We start from the raw sequence: 17,213 nt of genomic DNA on the forward strand, positions 1-17,213 counted from the left end.
GTTGTGGATTAGGACTACTAAAGTTCTTCCAAGCTTTTCTTTAATGAAGTTTATAGTCCTTGGTTTTAGTCCTAGGTCAATGATCCATCCACCTTGAGTGAACATCTACAGAGATTCATTCATTGTTGCACTTTTCTCCCCGCCCATCCCAGCCCCACCCCCAGTTCACTCCTCTCCTTGAAAAGCAAAAAGAAAAACTCCTTCATTGGTATACAATCCCCCCCCCGCACACCCACACCCACACCCCCACCTGTAGATGTTCATTGAAATGAATAAAAAAAAAGTAGAGCATACCAGAAAAAAAAAAAAAAGAATCAATGATAATGGAATTCCAAGCTGCACTGAAAGCACTGGCAAAAAAAACCCCCAAAAACAACAAGTACAATGAAAACAAATCAACCAAACAAAAAAACCCACCCCCAAACGAAAACTCAACAAAATAAGACCCCAAGAACTAATGGAATACCAAATGAGGTGTTTGAGCAGAATTGGAAGAGGCCGTAGAGTGATGGATATCACAGGAGTGTAACGGGAAGGCAGAGGGTACCCTGGGCAGCCATGCTGACACAGCCTTAACCACCACTGGCATATTCATATTTTCTCTGGATCCTCTGTGCCACCGAGCCCTGCTCCATTCACCTGAATTGGATAGCATACCACTTTGTGGTGGTCTCATTAGTGTTTTCATACTTCAAACAGTAAAGAATGTTGAAGTTCTGGAATGAACTACTCATAAGGCAATTGTTATCATTTTTGTGGAGCTGAAATAATCAGAGTTAAAGGCCCACATTTTCACTGATTGTGAGAATTGTGTATTTTTAACCTTATATTTCTTCTTTTGTACTTTTAAAGACTACATGATAGCCTTTTGTATTCATTCAATGTGTAAAACAAAATTTAAAAATAAATGTTATGGTAGCATTTCCAGTATAGTATTTTATTTAATGATGAATACAGAAGCGGTGGGGGATGGGGGTGAGGTGGAAAACTCTTAAGAAGAGACAAAAATCGGGAGCTCTGGTGGCCTAGTGGCAAGAAGCTGTGCTGTAACCCTGAAGGCACATGGTTCAAATCCACCAGATGCTCTGCTGGAGAAGGAGGTGTAATCTCCTCCTGCCCCTGTTATCACAGTCACTGTGTCAATCCATCTCATCCAGGGCCTCCCTCTCCTGCGCTGCCCCTCTGTCCTTCTCCAAAGATTGGTCCCTCTTGGCAGCATGCCCACAGTATTTGTGACAACTCTTCAAAATCATTGCCTCCAAGGAGCAGCTTGGTTTCACCTTCTCCTGAAGAGACCTGTTTGTTCCCTTGGTGGTCTAGGGTATGTTCAGTACCCTTCTCCAGCACCACAGCTCAAAGACATCAATTCTTCTGTCATCCTTAGTAACTGTCCAGCTCTCTGATACATAGTAATTGAGAAGACCATGGCCTGGATGAGGCACACCTTAGTCTCTACACTGACATTGTTGAATAGGAGATATATTATTCCTATTGTTTACTCTCTGGAATTTATTTTGTATAGTTAGGGGAAAATGATGTTGAAGGAATTCATACATTTGATAGAAAAAAATTAAATGCATCAGTGACAAAAAAGGAGAGAAAAAGTGTAAGAATATTAGAGACTCCGGCTAAGAGCTCCAGGTCAAACTAATTCCAGAAAAAGCAGCAAGGAGTGCAGATGGAAATGATTTTTAAAAGTCACTAGTAATTTTCATAGAAATAAGTAAATGACTTTCTAGACTGACTAGAAGTACTCAGTGCAGTAAGTGGATAAAGAGCTTTATCATTGTGAAATTTCCGAACACCAACTCCACACACCAAATCCCAAAAAAACAGAACACATACAATGTATTAGACTCAGTCTCTTTTGACCTTTTCAACACCAACACTGGAAGCTGTCAGGCAGTGGAAGGATGCCTTCAAAGTTAAGTGGAAAATTATTTTCAAACAAGTGTTTTGTCCCTAGCCAGCTCATGAATGAATGTGAGAAGAAACACTTCCCTTTTGACAGTAAGCAACAAGAGTGTTGCATTTAATTTTAAATAGTTATTTTTCTTAGGATGTTCTTAAGCTTGACTTTCCTCACAATTAGATTTGAGGTATGCATATTTGGCAGGAATGTCCCCGAAGTGATTCTGTATTCTCAGTGTGTCTTCTTCAGTGGTCCACATAAATGTTCCTTAACTGATAATCAAGGGCACTCAGATGGCCTAGTGGGTAAGGGATTGTGCTGCAGACCCAAAGGCCTGTAGTTTGAATCTGCCAGCCTCTCTGTGAGAAGAAGATGGAGAGTCTCCTCTCAAACATTTTATAGCCTCAGAAAACTCACAGAAAGGTCAACTCTGAGTCGATTCCAGCTTGATGGCTCATAACAACAATATTTGCAGCTAATAATTGTGAGTGCTTGACTCAGGTGGTAGCAGCTAGGCCTCTCCTTGGTAAAGCTACTCTCTTCTTTGTAACCATGTAAATACCTTGCTCATTCTCAGAATGTACAAATTCTTCATCTTGCTTGAGTTTGGCGACCCCATTGTGAGCTGGATACAGGAGGTCAGATGTGTGCATGGAAGTTAGGACCCACTGTAAACTTCACAGTTTTCTTCTTTTTTTGTGTACTGTAGAGTCAGACTGACCCATAGTTGACCCTCCGGTGGGTTTTCAGAGGCAGTTAATTATCCGGGCGGAGACAGCCCGTTCTTCTCTCATGGAGAAGCTGGTGCCTCAAACCACGTGCCTTCAGGATTACAGTGCAGGATTACTTCAGGATTATGAGTGCAGCTTCTTGACACTAGGCCACCATTTAGACATAGCGCCGTGACAGTTAGAGCCTGGAATATTATAATTGGCTGTGGACATAGTGCCTTTGATTCTTGGATTAGAAAAACAAACCAAAACCCCTTTGAGTTGATGAATAACATATGTACTGAAAGACGATGCTTTCAATTACAAACAACAATCGTGGTTGCTGCACACTGTGAACAGTCGCTGTGTTGGTAGGTAGTGAGAGTCACCCCCCAGCCGAAGTGCGGGGAGCAAGAATCAAACCAAAACGCAGCATTGCCAGGACTCTAGACTGGCCCTTTCCCACACTCGCTCTTTGTTAGATGTCATCGATGGCGTTCCTGCAGTCTGTATGCATGCTGAATAAAATACAGCTTCTGTAAGGACTCATTGATTATTTTGGAAAACGTGAGAGAGGGATGGGGGAGGATCAGCTAATCGTCAGTTCACATTCTGTGGTAAGGAAGCAAGTTCCCAGTGTAATACAGTTTTTCGGGTTCCTCCATCTGGGTGAAAGTTTGGAGCAGCAGGCACTAGGGGGCAGCCTGGACTGCTTCCACTTCAGGACAAGTCCCCTTCTGCTAGAACTGAGAATGAATTACTTTGTGTGGAAGGAAACAATGTTACTTGAAGGAAAGATTATTTGGAGATATAAAGAAAACAAAGTATTTTGCTTTCTCAGAATTACATGGCAAGGACAAATTCCTTGGTTAAATCGAACTCAGCGGCTGACAACATCCGTCTTGGCTTGTTAAGTTGCCCCAGCAAAGAATCCAAGTTTGGATGTATTTGGAAAGTTTTTTGAATTGAAACCAGTTTCTAATCTCTTATCCATTCTTTCTATGAATGTGTCCTGTTCTTTCCAGTACGTTTCCCCTAAATGCTATAGATTGATAGCTAGACCCTTTAACTGTGTAAGGAGTGAGGAAAGGCACAGTTCCGAATCCAACAGGTAGAGCATGGTTTTCCGGCCGCTGGTTTTGTTTGTCAATGCCAGTGGTAGTGTCTTTGAATAATACTAGAGAAATTATGGACAAAAATTTTATCTTCTCTGCTTTCAGGATATCTCTTAACATTTTGCTCTTACCATTATGACTTTGTGTGGATCCTTTCTCATTAAATTAACATTGACAAAACTGTCCAGTCCCTACATGCCCCTAGAAGAGATGAGCTTGACACCAGGTGCTTTGGAGCTCCCTTATTTTCTGTCATACATAGAGGCCATCTGTTTGTCACCATCGTCTAAAACAGCTTGGTTTCTTGTTTGGTCTAACTTCTTACTACAATTTGATTTTTCTTCTTCGTTTTTATAGACAGAGACATCGGGATTTACCAGTATTATGACAAGAAAGAGCAACCAGGTAATGTGTCTTTGCCACTAAGCTGAATTTTAGAAATCAATTAGTCTTAAGTAGAAAACACTGACCATTTTTGAGCTTTGGAGAAATCCTTGGATTTCAAGAGGAGAGTCACTTCAATCTTTAGAAAAGTGCTGAGCTCAGTATCTCTTCTTTTTAAAATAAGCCATATTGAGAAAATGTTTCTGCAGGACATGAAAATGTTCATCTTCCTGCTCGTCAGGGTATGAGGACAGTCTGTGCTCGTTTATTTATCAACGTTCCAGTAGAGGGCATTGTTAATGCATGGGTCGCACTGAGGCTGGCCTCCCGGGTCCTCATCTGATATCTGAAAATAGGCATTTCTGAGTGAATGATCAATTTTCTTTATCTGATTAATCCTGTTAATCTTAGAAGTTTCATGATGGGCCAGAGGTCTTTCTCACTGGAGTTGCTTCCTGTTTTGGTCTCTGTTGAAGTGGGTCTTGTGTGGGCATCCTGTATGCTTAGCTTGGTGGCTAATGGGCTGCCTTCATGGTTCTGATGACAGACTGAAGCAGCTTCTGTTCTGGGCTCACTTGCAGCTCCTTTCACTATCTGATGAGATTGGAAGCCTAGGATATTAGCCCACCTGTTGAGCTACATAAGCTTCTGGCGGCAGATTTGGGAAATAACTCTGAAATGAACACATCAAATTAAGTCTGTTGTATCCGTCCTTTTCAAGGTTTACCATAATAGATTCATCTCTATGTATATATTATAATAAATTAGATGTTTATATAAAAAGAAAAGCTATTATAAAAAATAAATTCCATGTTTCCCCCTTCTTTCTTTCTCTCTCCCTCTGTAACATCAGTAACCGAGCATGGTCACTTAGAAGAAAAGCAGAAGTTGGCAGAATGTAAGCTTGCTTAATGTTTTTTTATTTATTTTATTTTATTTTATTAATTTTAATGAACATTTACAGAGATTTTGGATTTCCAGTCATTCATTGTTGCACTTTTTTTCTCTTACCCTGCCACCCCCCAGTTCGTTCCTCTCTTTGAAAAGCAAAAGATAAACTACGCCCCCCCCGCCCTGAATGCACTCCATATTTTTTGTAATGATTGAAAACCTTGAATTTTCATATCCTTAAAGGTTCAGTGTTAACATTCTTTTTTTCTGCATAATTAAGAAAACTGTTCATATCAGATTTCTTTTAAATGCAAAACCCATTGTTTAAGTACATATATATATATATTACAGACCTTTCTAATTCACAACTATTGAGACCCCTGCAGTATCCTGCTTTGATGAGACATATGCTTATGTGAATTTAAGTTTTCTTTCTGAAATATGTATTATTTAATACATTTAAATTAAATATGTCATCCTCAAGGTCCAGTGGGACATTTTACAATGCCGACTTTGCCTGAAATACTGAAATTCATCCATTTTAAGAAAATTAAATTTATAATTATAAATACTAGTATTTCATTTCCTCTAGTCTTTTCCATTCCCAAATATGGTGGTCTCGAACTGCATGCCTTTAGCACTGTAGTGCAGCTTCTTGACACTAGGCTACCAGAGCTCCCTTAAGTGTCTATAGATGCATATATATTATTTATATATAAATCACAGTATGTATACACACACAAACACATAATTTTATTTAGAATTATTATTAAAAGTCTCCAAATTAGCTCCTTTCTATGAGGAAACTGATATTATTATGAGTTTAACATTGAGAATATACCAAGTAATTTGGTTTATAAGTTAAATGAATCCAAAAACAAAACAAAGGCCTATCATTACTGAATTGTGCTATAAATTTTAGAGAGAACCATTTTAAAGAAAAAAACCAATATTAGGGCTAATTTGTTAAAACTTTGCTTTTCTTAAGATATTTTTTCTTTACTATATAACTGTGTTCTTTAAACACTTTTTGTGTCCTGTTTCTATGTATTGTTTATTTCTTCATATACTCCTGAGAATGTCAAGGTCTGAGGAAACCACTTACAAAAGTGGGGATTTCTTTTGGAGCAAATATTTCGTTCTTTTCATGCAGTCACTTCAGTGGGGTAGAATGGGTCACTTCCTGGTGAGTACTAGCCTCCCAGGCCTATGAAGTCTCAGAGGCTCTCTGAGGATTGTTGGTTGTCAACGTGAAATTATGATCAGGGAGATTGTTTTGTGGTAAAAATCCTGTTCCTGTGACAGAGCCTTTCAAAGGCTGTCATTTGATGATAGAAATGAAGCCTCCTGCCTTTCAATTATGAAGTTGTTTTATTTTAATCTTCCTAAGTCACACTGGCAAGTAGTGTTTCCTTTGTAAGTCCTGTTGAACTAACTGTAATACATGTTTTATTTGCCAGCACGAGATTATCCTTGGACACTCAAAAACAGGCGCCCAGAAAGGCTTCGGGACTCACTCAAGGAGTTGGAGGTATCTTTCAGAAAGTTTCAAAACAGCAACAACAAATCATCCTTTTTTTACCAAAAAAAAAAAAACCCCAAACACAACACAACCCATCTTTCACCAGCTTTAATTTTTCTAAAGGATCAGCTAGCCTGGTGACGAGAGCTTTGCTTTTGTCCAGTGAGGAGTTCCATGACACTTGCCTCTTTGTGTGGCTCGCTGATCTCCCCCCCTCCCCAAGCCCCTTGCAAATCAGAAGCACTTTAACTGATAACAACAAATGTATATCGCCCACTTTTTTGTGTTGTCCTTCAGGAGCTGATGCAAAACAGTCACTGTGTGCTGAGCAAATGGAAGAACAAATATGTCTGTCAGGTAAAAATAGTTTGGCATACTTTTATTTTTGCAGTGTTTAACCGGTGGAGCTGAAACGATGCAGGAACTGGCATTTCTGTGTTATGACAGGGAGCGAACAGACACTTTGAAGGAACAGATATTTCAAAGTTTATACTCGAGCCATTTTATTTATTTTTGTTTAGTCTTTTTTTATAAAATTTTAATTTTATACTTTTTTATTTACAAAGTTTGTATACATTGCTTTTCACACCGGATCTTTCCCCTTTTCCTTTCCCCACCCCTCCCTTCGCCCATCAAATTGTGTGACCCTGTGATTAGCCTTTTAGAACTCACGTTACATGATCAATGGACACAGGCTACCGAATGAATCAGTGTAATAGTACTGGCCCATTATAAACATTAAAAAAAATGTTTCTGGGGCATCATTGTTTGTTTGAATATTGGCTGAGAGTTGTATATGATGCTTACGGGGCTAGATCTAATCACATTTTTTGAATGAAGATGAAATTGCAGGGCAGAACATTGTGTCGCAAACCCCTTCATTGTTTGGAAATACCAGGTGTGCAGAGGTCAGTAAGCAGCCTAGAGTTAGACCCTGATAGGACAAGGCATTTGCTCTTTTGTTTTTAACTCCTTACCCACTATGCGGTTTAATATGGTAATTATTAGTCATATGCAGCAATTTAAACAAAAATTTCAATCTGGTAAGATTAAGGAAAGAAACATTATTTTTAAATTTTTAAAATTTTTTTATATTACCTACATTTATTTACAGCGTTTGAACACATTGTTTTTCACAAAAGATCCTTCCAATTTCCTTCACCCCACCCACCCATCGAATTGTGCAGCTCTATGATTAACACCGTACCCCCCTATCGTCACCCTCTATTTCCACCGTCCCCCCCAAGAGGCATTTTTAAAATTTTTAAAAAAATTTTATTTTACTACTTTTGATGAACATTTACAGAGATTTTGGATTTCCATTCATTCATTGTTGCACTTTTTTATCTACCCCTTGCTGCCCCCCACCCCCAGTTCACTCCTTTCTTTGAAAAGCTAAAGACAAACTTCTTCATTGGTGTACAATCCCCCTGCCCCAAATGCACTCCACTATGCAACCTTAATTCTGGATTCCTGTGATAATCATAATACCCTGTAATATATCGCTTTTAAACTGTTCTCTCCCTCATCTGTTTCAATTCTGTATACATAATATATCTAGTTTTTCTCAGCCAAAAAGCATTTTTAAAAAGACAAGAGCATTTAAACAAAAAAGGAAAAACGGAACAAAAAAGGAACACAGTTTTAAAAATGAAATGAAAAGTTCAGTTCCTCAGGTGGATTCCTTAGATTTTAAGCACTCAGCAGCCACCTGTTACATACAGTATTGGACCGGGTAGCTAGGATCTATCTATCATGTAGAACATTCCATCAGAAAGTTCAACTGGAAAGCACTCCAGGGTCTGCAGAGTCAGCTATGTGCTGCATCGACCTCAGTTCAGAACATAATGAGGACCTAGTGGGCGTTCATTGCTCACAGTGTAATGGACAAAGGCCTCCACTTTGCTTGTAGGTTTAAAAACCTCTGTTTACCTGGAAAATTATCACCTGCTTCTTCTTGTTGTTGTTGTTATGTGCCGTCGAGTCGTTTGCTACTCATAGCGACCCTATGTACAACAGCCCTAAACCCTGCCCTGTCCTGTGCCAATCTCATTGCCTCTGACAAACCCATCCCGAGTACCCCAGTCACTGAATCAATCCACCTCATAGAGGGTCTTCCCCTCCTGCGCTGTCCCTCCACTCTGCCCAGCATGATGTCCTTCTCCAAAGACCTGTCTCTCCTTACAACATGTCCAAAGTATGTCAGACGAAGCCCCAGAATCCTTGCCTCCAAGGAGCAGCCTGGTTTAATCCTCTCTACAATGAATCTGTTGGTTTTCTTGGCAGTCCATAGGATAAAAAAATTATAATCATAAGATATAATCTATTCAGCAGGTCACTGGGTGGCACAAAAGTTTTGTACTTGACGACTACCTAAAGGTTGCCTGTTCAAACCTATCCTGGGGCATTGCATGCGAAAGGATCTGTCATCTGCTTCTGTAAAGCTTACAGACAAGAACAAGCTCTTCTGCCCTGTGACAGGGAGGCTGCCGAGATTCAGAATCAACTTGGTGGCAGCTAATTTTCATTTTGTCTATGTGCGGGTGTCTCTCTGTGTGTTTTATATTCGCCTTATTGTTGTAATTGATATTGTGTCAACACTATTAATATTTAGAATTTTATATAACTTCCTGTATCAGGTTAAATTTTTATTTCTGTACATTGTACTTTATTTTAGATCTAACCATTACTGTTTGAACGTCAGACCAGTAGTTTTACTCCTGCAGCTACAACAGCAACTTGTATTAATTATAAGCCTATCTTGAACTTCTGTCTGACTACTGACTGTCATTTGAGTAGACTCCAGTTTTTTCTCAGGAGTCATTGGGTGGCACAGTCGGTTAAATGCTTGGCTGCTATCAAAAGTTCTGGCAGTTTGAGCCCACCTAGAGGTGCCCTGATGGCCGAGTGGTAAGGAGTTACCAAAGGCAGGCAGTTTGAGCCTGCCAGCTGCTCCATGGAGAAAGAGGGCCTCTCTGCCCATGAGTGTTAAAGCCTCTGAAAACCCACTGGAGAGTCAGCTATGAGTCATTCCAACTGGAGAGCACATAACAACAACGATGACAACAGAAATGCCTCAGAACAAAGGTGCAGCTGTTAATTTCTGAAAGATTGGGGGTATTTGAAGACCACAGTACAATTTCTACTCCCAAACACCTGTATTGCCTTGAATTGAACTTGACCTGACAGTAGCTGGTAGCTTTTCCTCATTTATTTTTTTTTCCAATTAATCTTAATTTTTCCTCAGAGGTAATTGCTAAGCTATGTCCTCAACTGGCACAAAATTATTATTTTCCAGAAACTAGTTATAGGCTGAGTTAATGTTTTTAGAACTGTTGTTGTTGTTGTGTGTCTTTGGTCAAGCACCGACTGACAGCTGACCCTCCGGCAGGCTTTCAGAGACTGTATGTTGCATGAGAGGAGAAGACTGCCCATCTTCCTTCCATAGAGTCTTTTCAAACCGCATGCGTTTGGGACTGCAGCACAGCTTTTTACCACTAGTCCACCAGAGCTCCGTAGAAGTTGTGTCGTATAATTTAGAACCAACCGTATTACTCCTTAAATTCAATTTAGACACTCTTCAAAGAGTGAGAAAATTTGCTTCTCTCCTTAAAAGTTCGATACAAAGTAAGCTCCACAAAGTTTTAAGTTAAATGCAACTCTAACTGTAGTTAATGCCATTACTCACCTTAGAAAACAGAATTATTTGACTGGAGGGCAAGCCTGCCACCTATAGTAAGGGGTGTGTCTTGAGGCCTCCACCCATCACGCAGGGTAAGTTGGAACATGTCTAGTCCTCTTAAAATATGCAGTAGAGCATCCCAATAGGCAATTCCTTTTAGATAGACTTTATTGCATTTTACTCTAATAAACAAGTGTTTCGGGGGAAAGATTATGGAGACTAATGTCCCATTACTATTGAATTAACTCAGAAAAGCAATGTTTGTGGCATATTGTAAAACTTTTGAAACATTTAACAACCAGACTATCCTGATTTCTTAAGCTTGTGTGCCAGCAAGTCTGCTTTTAACGCTTTCAGTGGAATTTACCTCTTTTTATATTGTTGTTGATTTCCATCAAATCGATCACCACTCATAGCGACCCCATGAACAAAAGACCTGGAATCTTTCTGTAACTATCGTAGCTTCGCCAAATTCATAGAGTTTCCATAGGCATGTGGTTTAAGAAGTCATATTTTTAAATTTTGTTTCTTTGAACAATAAGGTATTCCTTAAGAATATCTCTCACTACCAGCACATTTGCGATGTACTGCATGTTAGCAACATATCTTGGTTTCCACCCACAGGCCCTTGTCAGCCCCATTCCTCGTCACAGAAACACCAAGATGCGTGAATGGCCTTGCAGAGACCTCCCAACATTATCCATCCACAAACTCAGTTCTTGACAGGACTATCGGCTAGTTTTTCTGAAAGTATTTTGTGCATTCTGTTCTTGGTAGATCCTTCTGAAAATTTAGCTTGAGCATCAGAATTTTACAGCAGTTGATCAAACATAGTGTCCTGCCATTCTTGGGGAAGAAATGAAAAAACTTCAGCACGTCAATATTAAAACATTTAGACTCTCATTTCGTAAACTTGGCCACTCCACAGCTGATAGGAATCTTACTCCAAAGAAGTGGCAAATTTAAGACTTGTGGGATTTATTTTAGTTATTTCAGTAATCTTTATCTCTTCAACCAGTTCAGTTGTTTAGGAGTTGGAGAAGCGCATGCAACATTGTAAAGGGTGTCAGGTGATAAAATCCGAGCTTGGGCCTTCCTCTTCATTAAATAATGAATCTGTGAATTGTCTTTATGAGGAAGATTTAGTTAATGTTGCTAATGACCTGCAAATTGTGCTGTTAAAAATAATTCCTACCACTTACAGAGTCAGAAGAGCTTCCAAATAAAGATTCATGTGTGTATGTTTGGGGAAAAACTGTCTTTTGAAATTGGCTTTTAACTTTGACTATACCTAGTTTGAGATGCAACAGGTACACAGTATATTTGTCCCCTTTTTATCTCTTAAAATGAATGAATGGAATCCCAAAATCTCTGTAGATGTTCATTGAAATGAAAAATAAACAACCTAAATTAAAAAAAAAAAAAAGATGCAATCCATATTGAGGACTGTAGTCCTTGACGTTCTGCAGCAAATCCTTCAGGATATTGAAAATAACATGGCTTGGTTTAGGTGAACCATATCTTTGTCTATTAAATTTATAATATTAAGTTTATCAATATTAAATATTTATCTTTTCTTTAAAATTTATTTTTTCTTTTAAACATATTAAAGTGGTCTTTTGCAGATTTGTTCAATTTCTTTATAGCTGCTTTTATGTGTATTATTTGTGAATCCAAGTAAAATTAAATTCTTGACAACTTCAAAAAAAATTGTTTTGTAAATAGGAAGAGTTTGATCATCTCTTACTTTGAGTTTCTTAACACATTTTACAAACTTTCTTTGGAAATAATAGTTTCAGAATCAATGCACTGTTTGCCACTGTGGTGGAATTAATCAATTCTTGAAAGTATTATGTTGCAAATCAGATTAATATTTGTAAATAATTAAAAATAATATTAGTACTAAGCATGTATGCAAGTTTTGCTGTGTTAATTGTGGATTCTATTGTTTGAATCATCAATCTATATTGGACGTCGTCGTCGTTTTTGTTGTTGTTGTTGTGTACTGTAGAGTCGGAACCAACCCATAGCTGCCCCTCTGGTGGGTTTTCAGAGGCAGTCAGTCGCACGGGAGGAGATTGTCCATCCTTCTCCTGTGGAGCAGCTGGTGGCCTCAAACTGCGTGCCTTCAGGATTGCAGCACAGGTTCTTACCACTAGGCCACCAGAGAATAATATAATATATTCATTTCAATTTTGGTTTCTTTAGCTGTTCTCCTTTCTAAGCATAATTTTAAACTTCCAGGAAGAGAAAACTTTCTTCTTTTCTTTTTTATTTTTCCATTTTATAGTGGTTTGCTCACATTGTTTGTATACGTTGTGTTTCGTGCTATTTTTCCTTCACAATGTGTTTCATACCATCATTCTCATGATTATGTTTTCTAAAGTTAGTCACTATTGGACCTTGTCCATCATTACCCTGTCTTTTCATGTCCCTACTGGATCCTTCCCATTTTCTTCACCCCCTCCCTTCACCCACCAAACTGTGCAACCCTGTGGTTTCACCCCTATACATCCTCACCCCTCAGCTCCCACTCCTTCTTCCTATCGGTCCCCATACATATTTCACTAGTTATCTTCCTATTTTTACAAAAATAGTTGTATGCAGTATTTGTCCTTAGGAGACTGCCTTAGTTCACTCAGCGTAATGCTCTCCAGTCTCTTCCAGGTTGTGTGATATTTTTCAAAATCATTGCACCTGCGTGCTGCGTAGTATTCCATTGTGTGAATGTACCACAACTTCTCAATCCATTCAGTTGTAATTGGACATTTGGGCTGTTTCCATGTTCTTGCAATGGTGAATAACACTGCTATGAACACTGGTACAGATCTCAGTTTGTGTCTCAGTTCTAATTTCCTTGGGTTATATTCTTAATCATGTAATAGCCTACTTTATTTCTTTTCATAAATTACTTGACACAGTGTGCAAAAAACATAGATTGTCTTCCAGGTCTATCCCAGATAAATTAGGATCTTTTAAACTTGTTGTGACTTTAAAACTGTAAGACATGTGGCATCATTACTTCTTTTCTTTCACAAAATCCTGTGAGCATCAGTATCATTTCTCCTGAAAAATAACAAGACATAGACTATTCTTTTATGGTTCAAATACTAATAATAGCACATAGTCTCTACAGTATTTCTTATGTACTTAACTTGGCGGTCCTGTGGGAGTTTCTCAGGAAGGGAAAGCCATGAGCTGAATTCCTAATATAACCTGTTATGTGCCGTAGAGTTTCTTGCTACTCCTAGTGACCCCACGCACAACAGCTCTATCCTGAGCCAGTCTCTCTGTCTCTGACACACCCACCCCCATTGCCGCAGTTATTGTGTCAGTCCATCTCTTCAAGGACTTCCTCTCTTTTGTTATCCCTTGAAACTTTCAAGCATGATGTCCTTCTCCAAATACTGACCTCTCATGGCTACATGACCAAAGTATGTCAGATGGAGCTTTGAAAACTTACCTGCAAGGAGCAGCTTGGTTTCACCTTCTCCAAGACAGACCTATTAGTTCTCTTGGCAGTCCATGGTATGTTCAGTTCTCTTCTCCAGAACCCCAACTCAAAGGCACCAATTCTTCTCTCATCCTTGGTCATTGGTTAGCTCTCTGATGCATAGCAAGTAATCCGAAGACCATCGCCTGGATGGTCAGGTGCACCATAGTCTCTAGACTCATGCACAATATAATCTAGGCAAAAGAATTATTGTTAGGTGCCATCAAGTCCATTAGAACTCGTTGTAGCCCTATGAACAGCAGATGAAACCTTGCCCTATCCTACACCTTCACCATAATCTCTGCCAAAGCTCAAGCCCATTGCTGCAATCACTGGATCAGTCCATCTCGTCAAAGGTCTTCCTCTCTTTTATTGATCCTCCATCTTTTCAAGCAGGATGTCTTTTTCCAATGATTAACCTCTTTTGACAACAAGCCCAAAGCTTCTGAGATGAAATTTCATCATCCTTGCCTCTTAAAAGCACTTTGGTTGATTTCCTTTAAGATGGTTTTGTTCTTTTGGCAGTCAATGGTATATACTCTTTGCCAACACCATAATTCAAAGGCACTGATTCTTCTTAGATATTCCTTATTCATTGTCCAACCTTCAGATGCTTAAGGAGCAGTTGAAAGTATCTTGACTTGGGTCAAGTATACTTTAGTTTTTAAACTGACATCTTTGCTCTTGAATATTTCAAAGAGGTCCTTAACAGCAGATTTTTTTCAGTGCAACACATCTTTTTATTTGTTTAATTTTTATTTTATATTGGTTTGCTTACAAAGTTTGTATACATTGTGTTTCATACTATTTTTCACTATTTCATACAATCATTCCTACTCATTCTGTTTTCTAAAATTAATCTCCTTTGGATTATGCCCATTATTACCCTGTCTTTCCAGATCCCAGGTGATCTTTCCCATTTCTTTTACCCTCCCTCCACCCACCAGTTATGCAGTCCTGTAATTTTCCCCTCACCCCTCTGCATCCATCCCTTCTGCACTTGGATCCTCATAAGTGTTTTACTAGTTATCATTCTGTGTTTACAATAATGGTCCTATGCAGTATTTGCCCTTAGAAGACTGAGTTAGTTCACTGGGCGTAATGCTTTTCAGTCTCTCCCAAATTATGTAGTATTTTTCAAAATCGTTGTTCCTCGAGAAATACACAACCAGGAGAGAATAAAATTGATGCATGGGTCCTTCTAAAGATTAAATCCCTGTTACACATAAAAAACTTTTCCAGCAGAGTGAAAAGAAACCCCACTGACTGGAATAAAAAAAAACCAAACCCAAACATTTGGCAATACCATCTCAGACAGGAGTCTCATAACAAAAATTTACAGAATTCTACAGGGCCTCCACAAGAAAAAGATGGATAGCCCAATTACAAAATGGGCAAAAGACATGAAACACAATGTAAATGAAGAATAGTGTGAAACACAATGTATATAAACTTTGTAAGCAAATAAATAATAAAAAAATAACAGGGAAAATTGTTGCTCCTGAGTGCTGCATAGTATTTAATTAACAACACTTTTCCCCTATTTCTTGACTGCTGCTACCATGAGTATTGATTGTGGATCCTATAAAACTAAATCCTTGACAACCTCAGTGTTTATTTTATTATGATGTTGCCTTTCGGGCCAGCTGTAAGGGTCCTTGTAGACTTGGTTTTGAAATATAATCGATATTGAAGGCAGTAGTCTTTGACTTTTTGCAGTAAGCATGTCTTTACTTTCTGCAAGCAAGATTGTATCATCTGCGTATAGTAGCTTATTAATGAGTCTTCCTCCAGTTCTGATGCCACCTTCTTTGTCACATAGAAGTCAGTTCACCATACTTTGGTGACTTGAGTATTGCTGTGATTCTAGAAGCTGTGCCACTGATGTTTCAAATACAAGCAGGGTCTCCCGTGTTAGAGATGTTTCAGCAGAGCTTGTGTAAAATGACAAGACTGAGAAGCAGGACTTGCTATCGACTTTGAAACAATAGACCTTGGAAAACCCCGTGAGTCACAGAAGAGCATTGTTAAAGTAGTGCAACACCTGAGAGGTTGAAGATGAATCCCTCAGGTTGGAAGGAACTCGAGATTTGACCATGGCAGAGCTGCCCCCTCAAAGGAGAGTCTACTATCATGATGTGGATGGAGAAAAGCTTTCATTCAGTGAGGACTTTCATTTACTAATGTGGCAAGACTCAAAATGAGGAGAAAGCTAAAGGCAGCCGTTAATAATTGCAGCATAATTGGATAGAGAAGCTGTGGTATATTCACACAATGGAATACTATGCTGCATTGAGAAACAAGGAACTTATGACATATTATACAAAATGGGTGAACCTGGAGGACATTATGATTAGTGAAACATCTCAGTCACAAAAGGACAAATACTGCATAGGGCCACTGTTGTAAAATGGGACTGACCTCGGAGTTGGGGGGAGACTGAGAGAGATGAGATAAATAATGTATACTGCATTGAAACAGATGAGGGAGAGAACTGTTTAAAAGGGATATATAAAAAGGTATTATTGTCATGACAGGAATCCAGAATGAAGGCTGCATAGTGGAGTGGACTTGGAGGGAGGCATTGTATAACAATGAAATAATTTTTCTTTTCCTTTTCAAAGAGAAGAGTGAACTGGTGGGCGGGGAGAAAAGTGCAACAATGAATGAACGGAAATCCCAAGTCTCTAAATTTTCATCAAAATTAATAATAGTAAAAAACCAAAAACCAAACCAAAACAAAAAAAACTAAAAAATTTTAAAATATAATTGAAACATAGAAGGTGAGAAGTATGAACCTAGGAAACTTAGAAGGTGTCAGAAAGGAAATGGATTGCATGAAGAGCAATATTCCAGGCATGAACTGAGATGGACTGTTATTTTTTAATCAAACAGTAACATGATCCTACTAAGCTGGGGATGACAAATTGAAGAAGAATATATAGTAGGAAATTCATTGTAAAAAAGAACAAGAGTCCAGAATGAAGTGTACTCGCGGGGTGGGGGGGATTGTATACCAATGAAAGAACTTTACTTTTTAAAGAGAGGAGCGAACTGGGGTGGAGGGGTGGGCAGGGGGAAAAGTAAAACAATGAATGAATGAATATCCAAAATCTCTGTAAACGTTCATTAAAATTAATTTAAAAAAGAACATTTCAACATGTGTTCTGAAGTATAATGCTGTAAATGCCAGAACACTACCCATATACATGTACAAGGAAGACCTGTTAATACAACTGTTAATTCAAATATACACACTCATCGTGAAAGCCAAAGATCAAGAAGTTGAGGATTTCCACCGTCTCTTTCTTTTAGGAGAATAAACACATAAAATCAGTAGGACTCTGATGAAGTTAAATTGTATGACACCAAATAAAAAGAGAGAATGAGTTAGAGAAAGCAAAGATCAGTAATCTGCAAAAGTTAAGAAAAATTTTGTCCTTGGAGACATTAAAGGACCACAAAAACATAAACCAAAACCTTTATGTTAAACTTTTTTTTTTT

General features: G+C 38.6%; 1 protein-coding gene across 1 annotated transcript in view; it reads left to right on the top strand.

The window, feature by feature from the left end:
* The window catches only part of WDPCP (WD repeat containing planar cell polarity effector), a 317,353-nt gene that overhangs the window by 26,771 nt on the left and 273,369 nt on the right, over positions 1-17,213 (top strand). The window contains exons 3-6 of the mRNA XM_006881030.1: positions 4,095-4,142; positions 4,975-5,019; positions 6,473-6,543; positions 6,832-6,891. Coding sequence (XP_006881092.1) covers positions 4,095-4,142; positions 4,975-5,019; positions 6,473-6,543; positions 6,832-6,891 — 224 coding nt within the window. The remainder of the gene's footprint in view (positions 1-4,094; positions 4,143-4,974; positions 5,020-6,472; positions 6,544-6,831; positions 6,892-17,213) is intronic.

This window comes from Elephantulus edwardii, unplaced genomic scaffold (assembly GCF_000299155.1).
Source record: "Elephantulus edwardii isolate Elephantulus edwardi_28Jun2011 unplaced genomic scaffold, EleEdw1.0 scaffold00011, whole genome shotgun sequence".
NCBI classification, from domain to species: domain Eukaryota; kingdom Metazoa; phylum Chordata; class Mammalia; order Macroscelidea; family Macroscelididae; genus Elephantulus; species Elephantulus edwardii.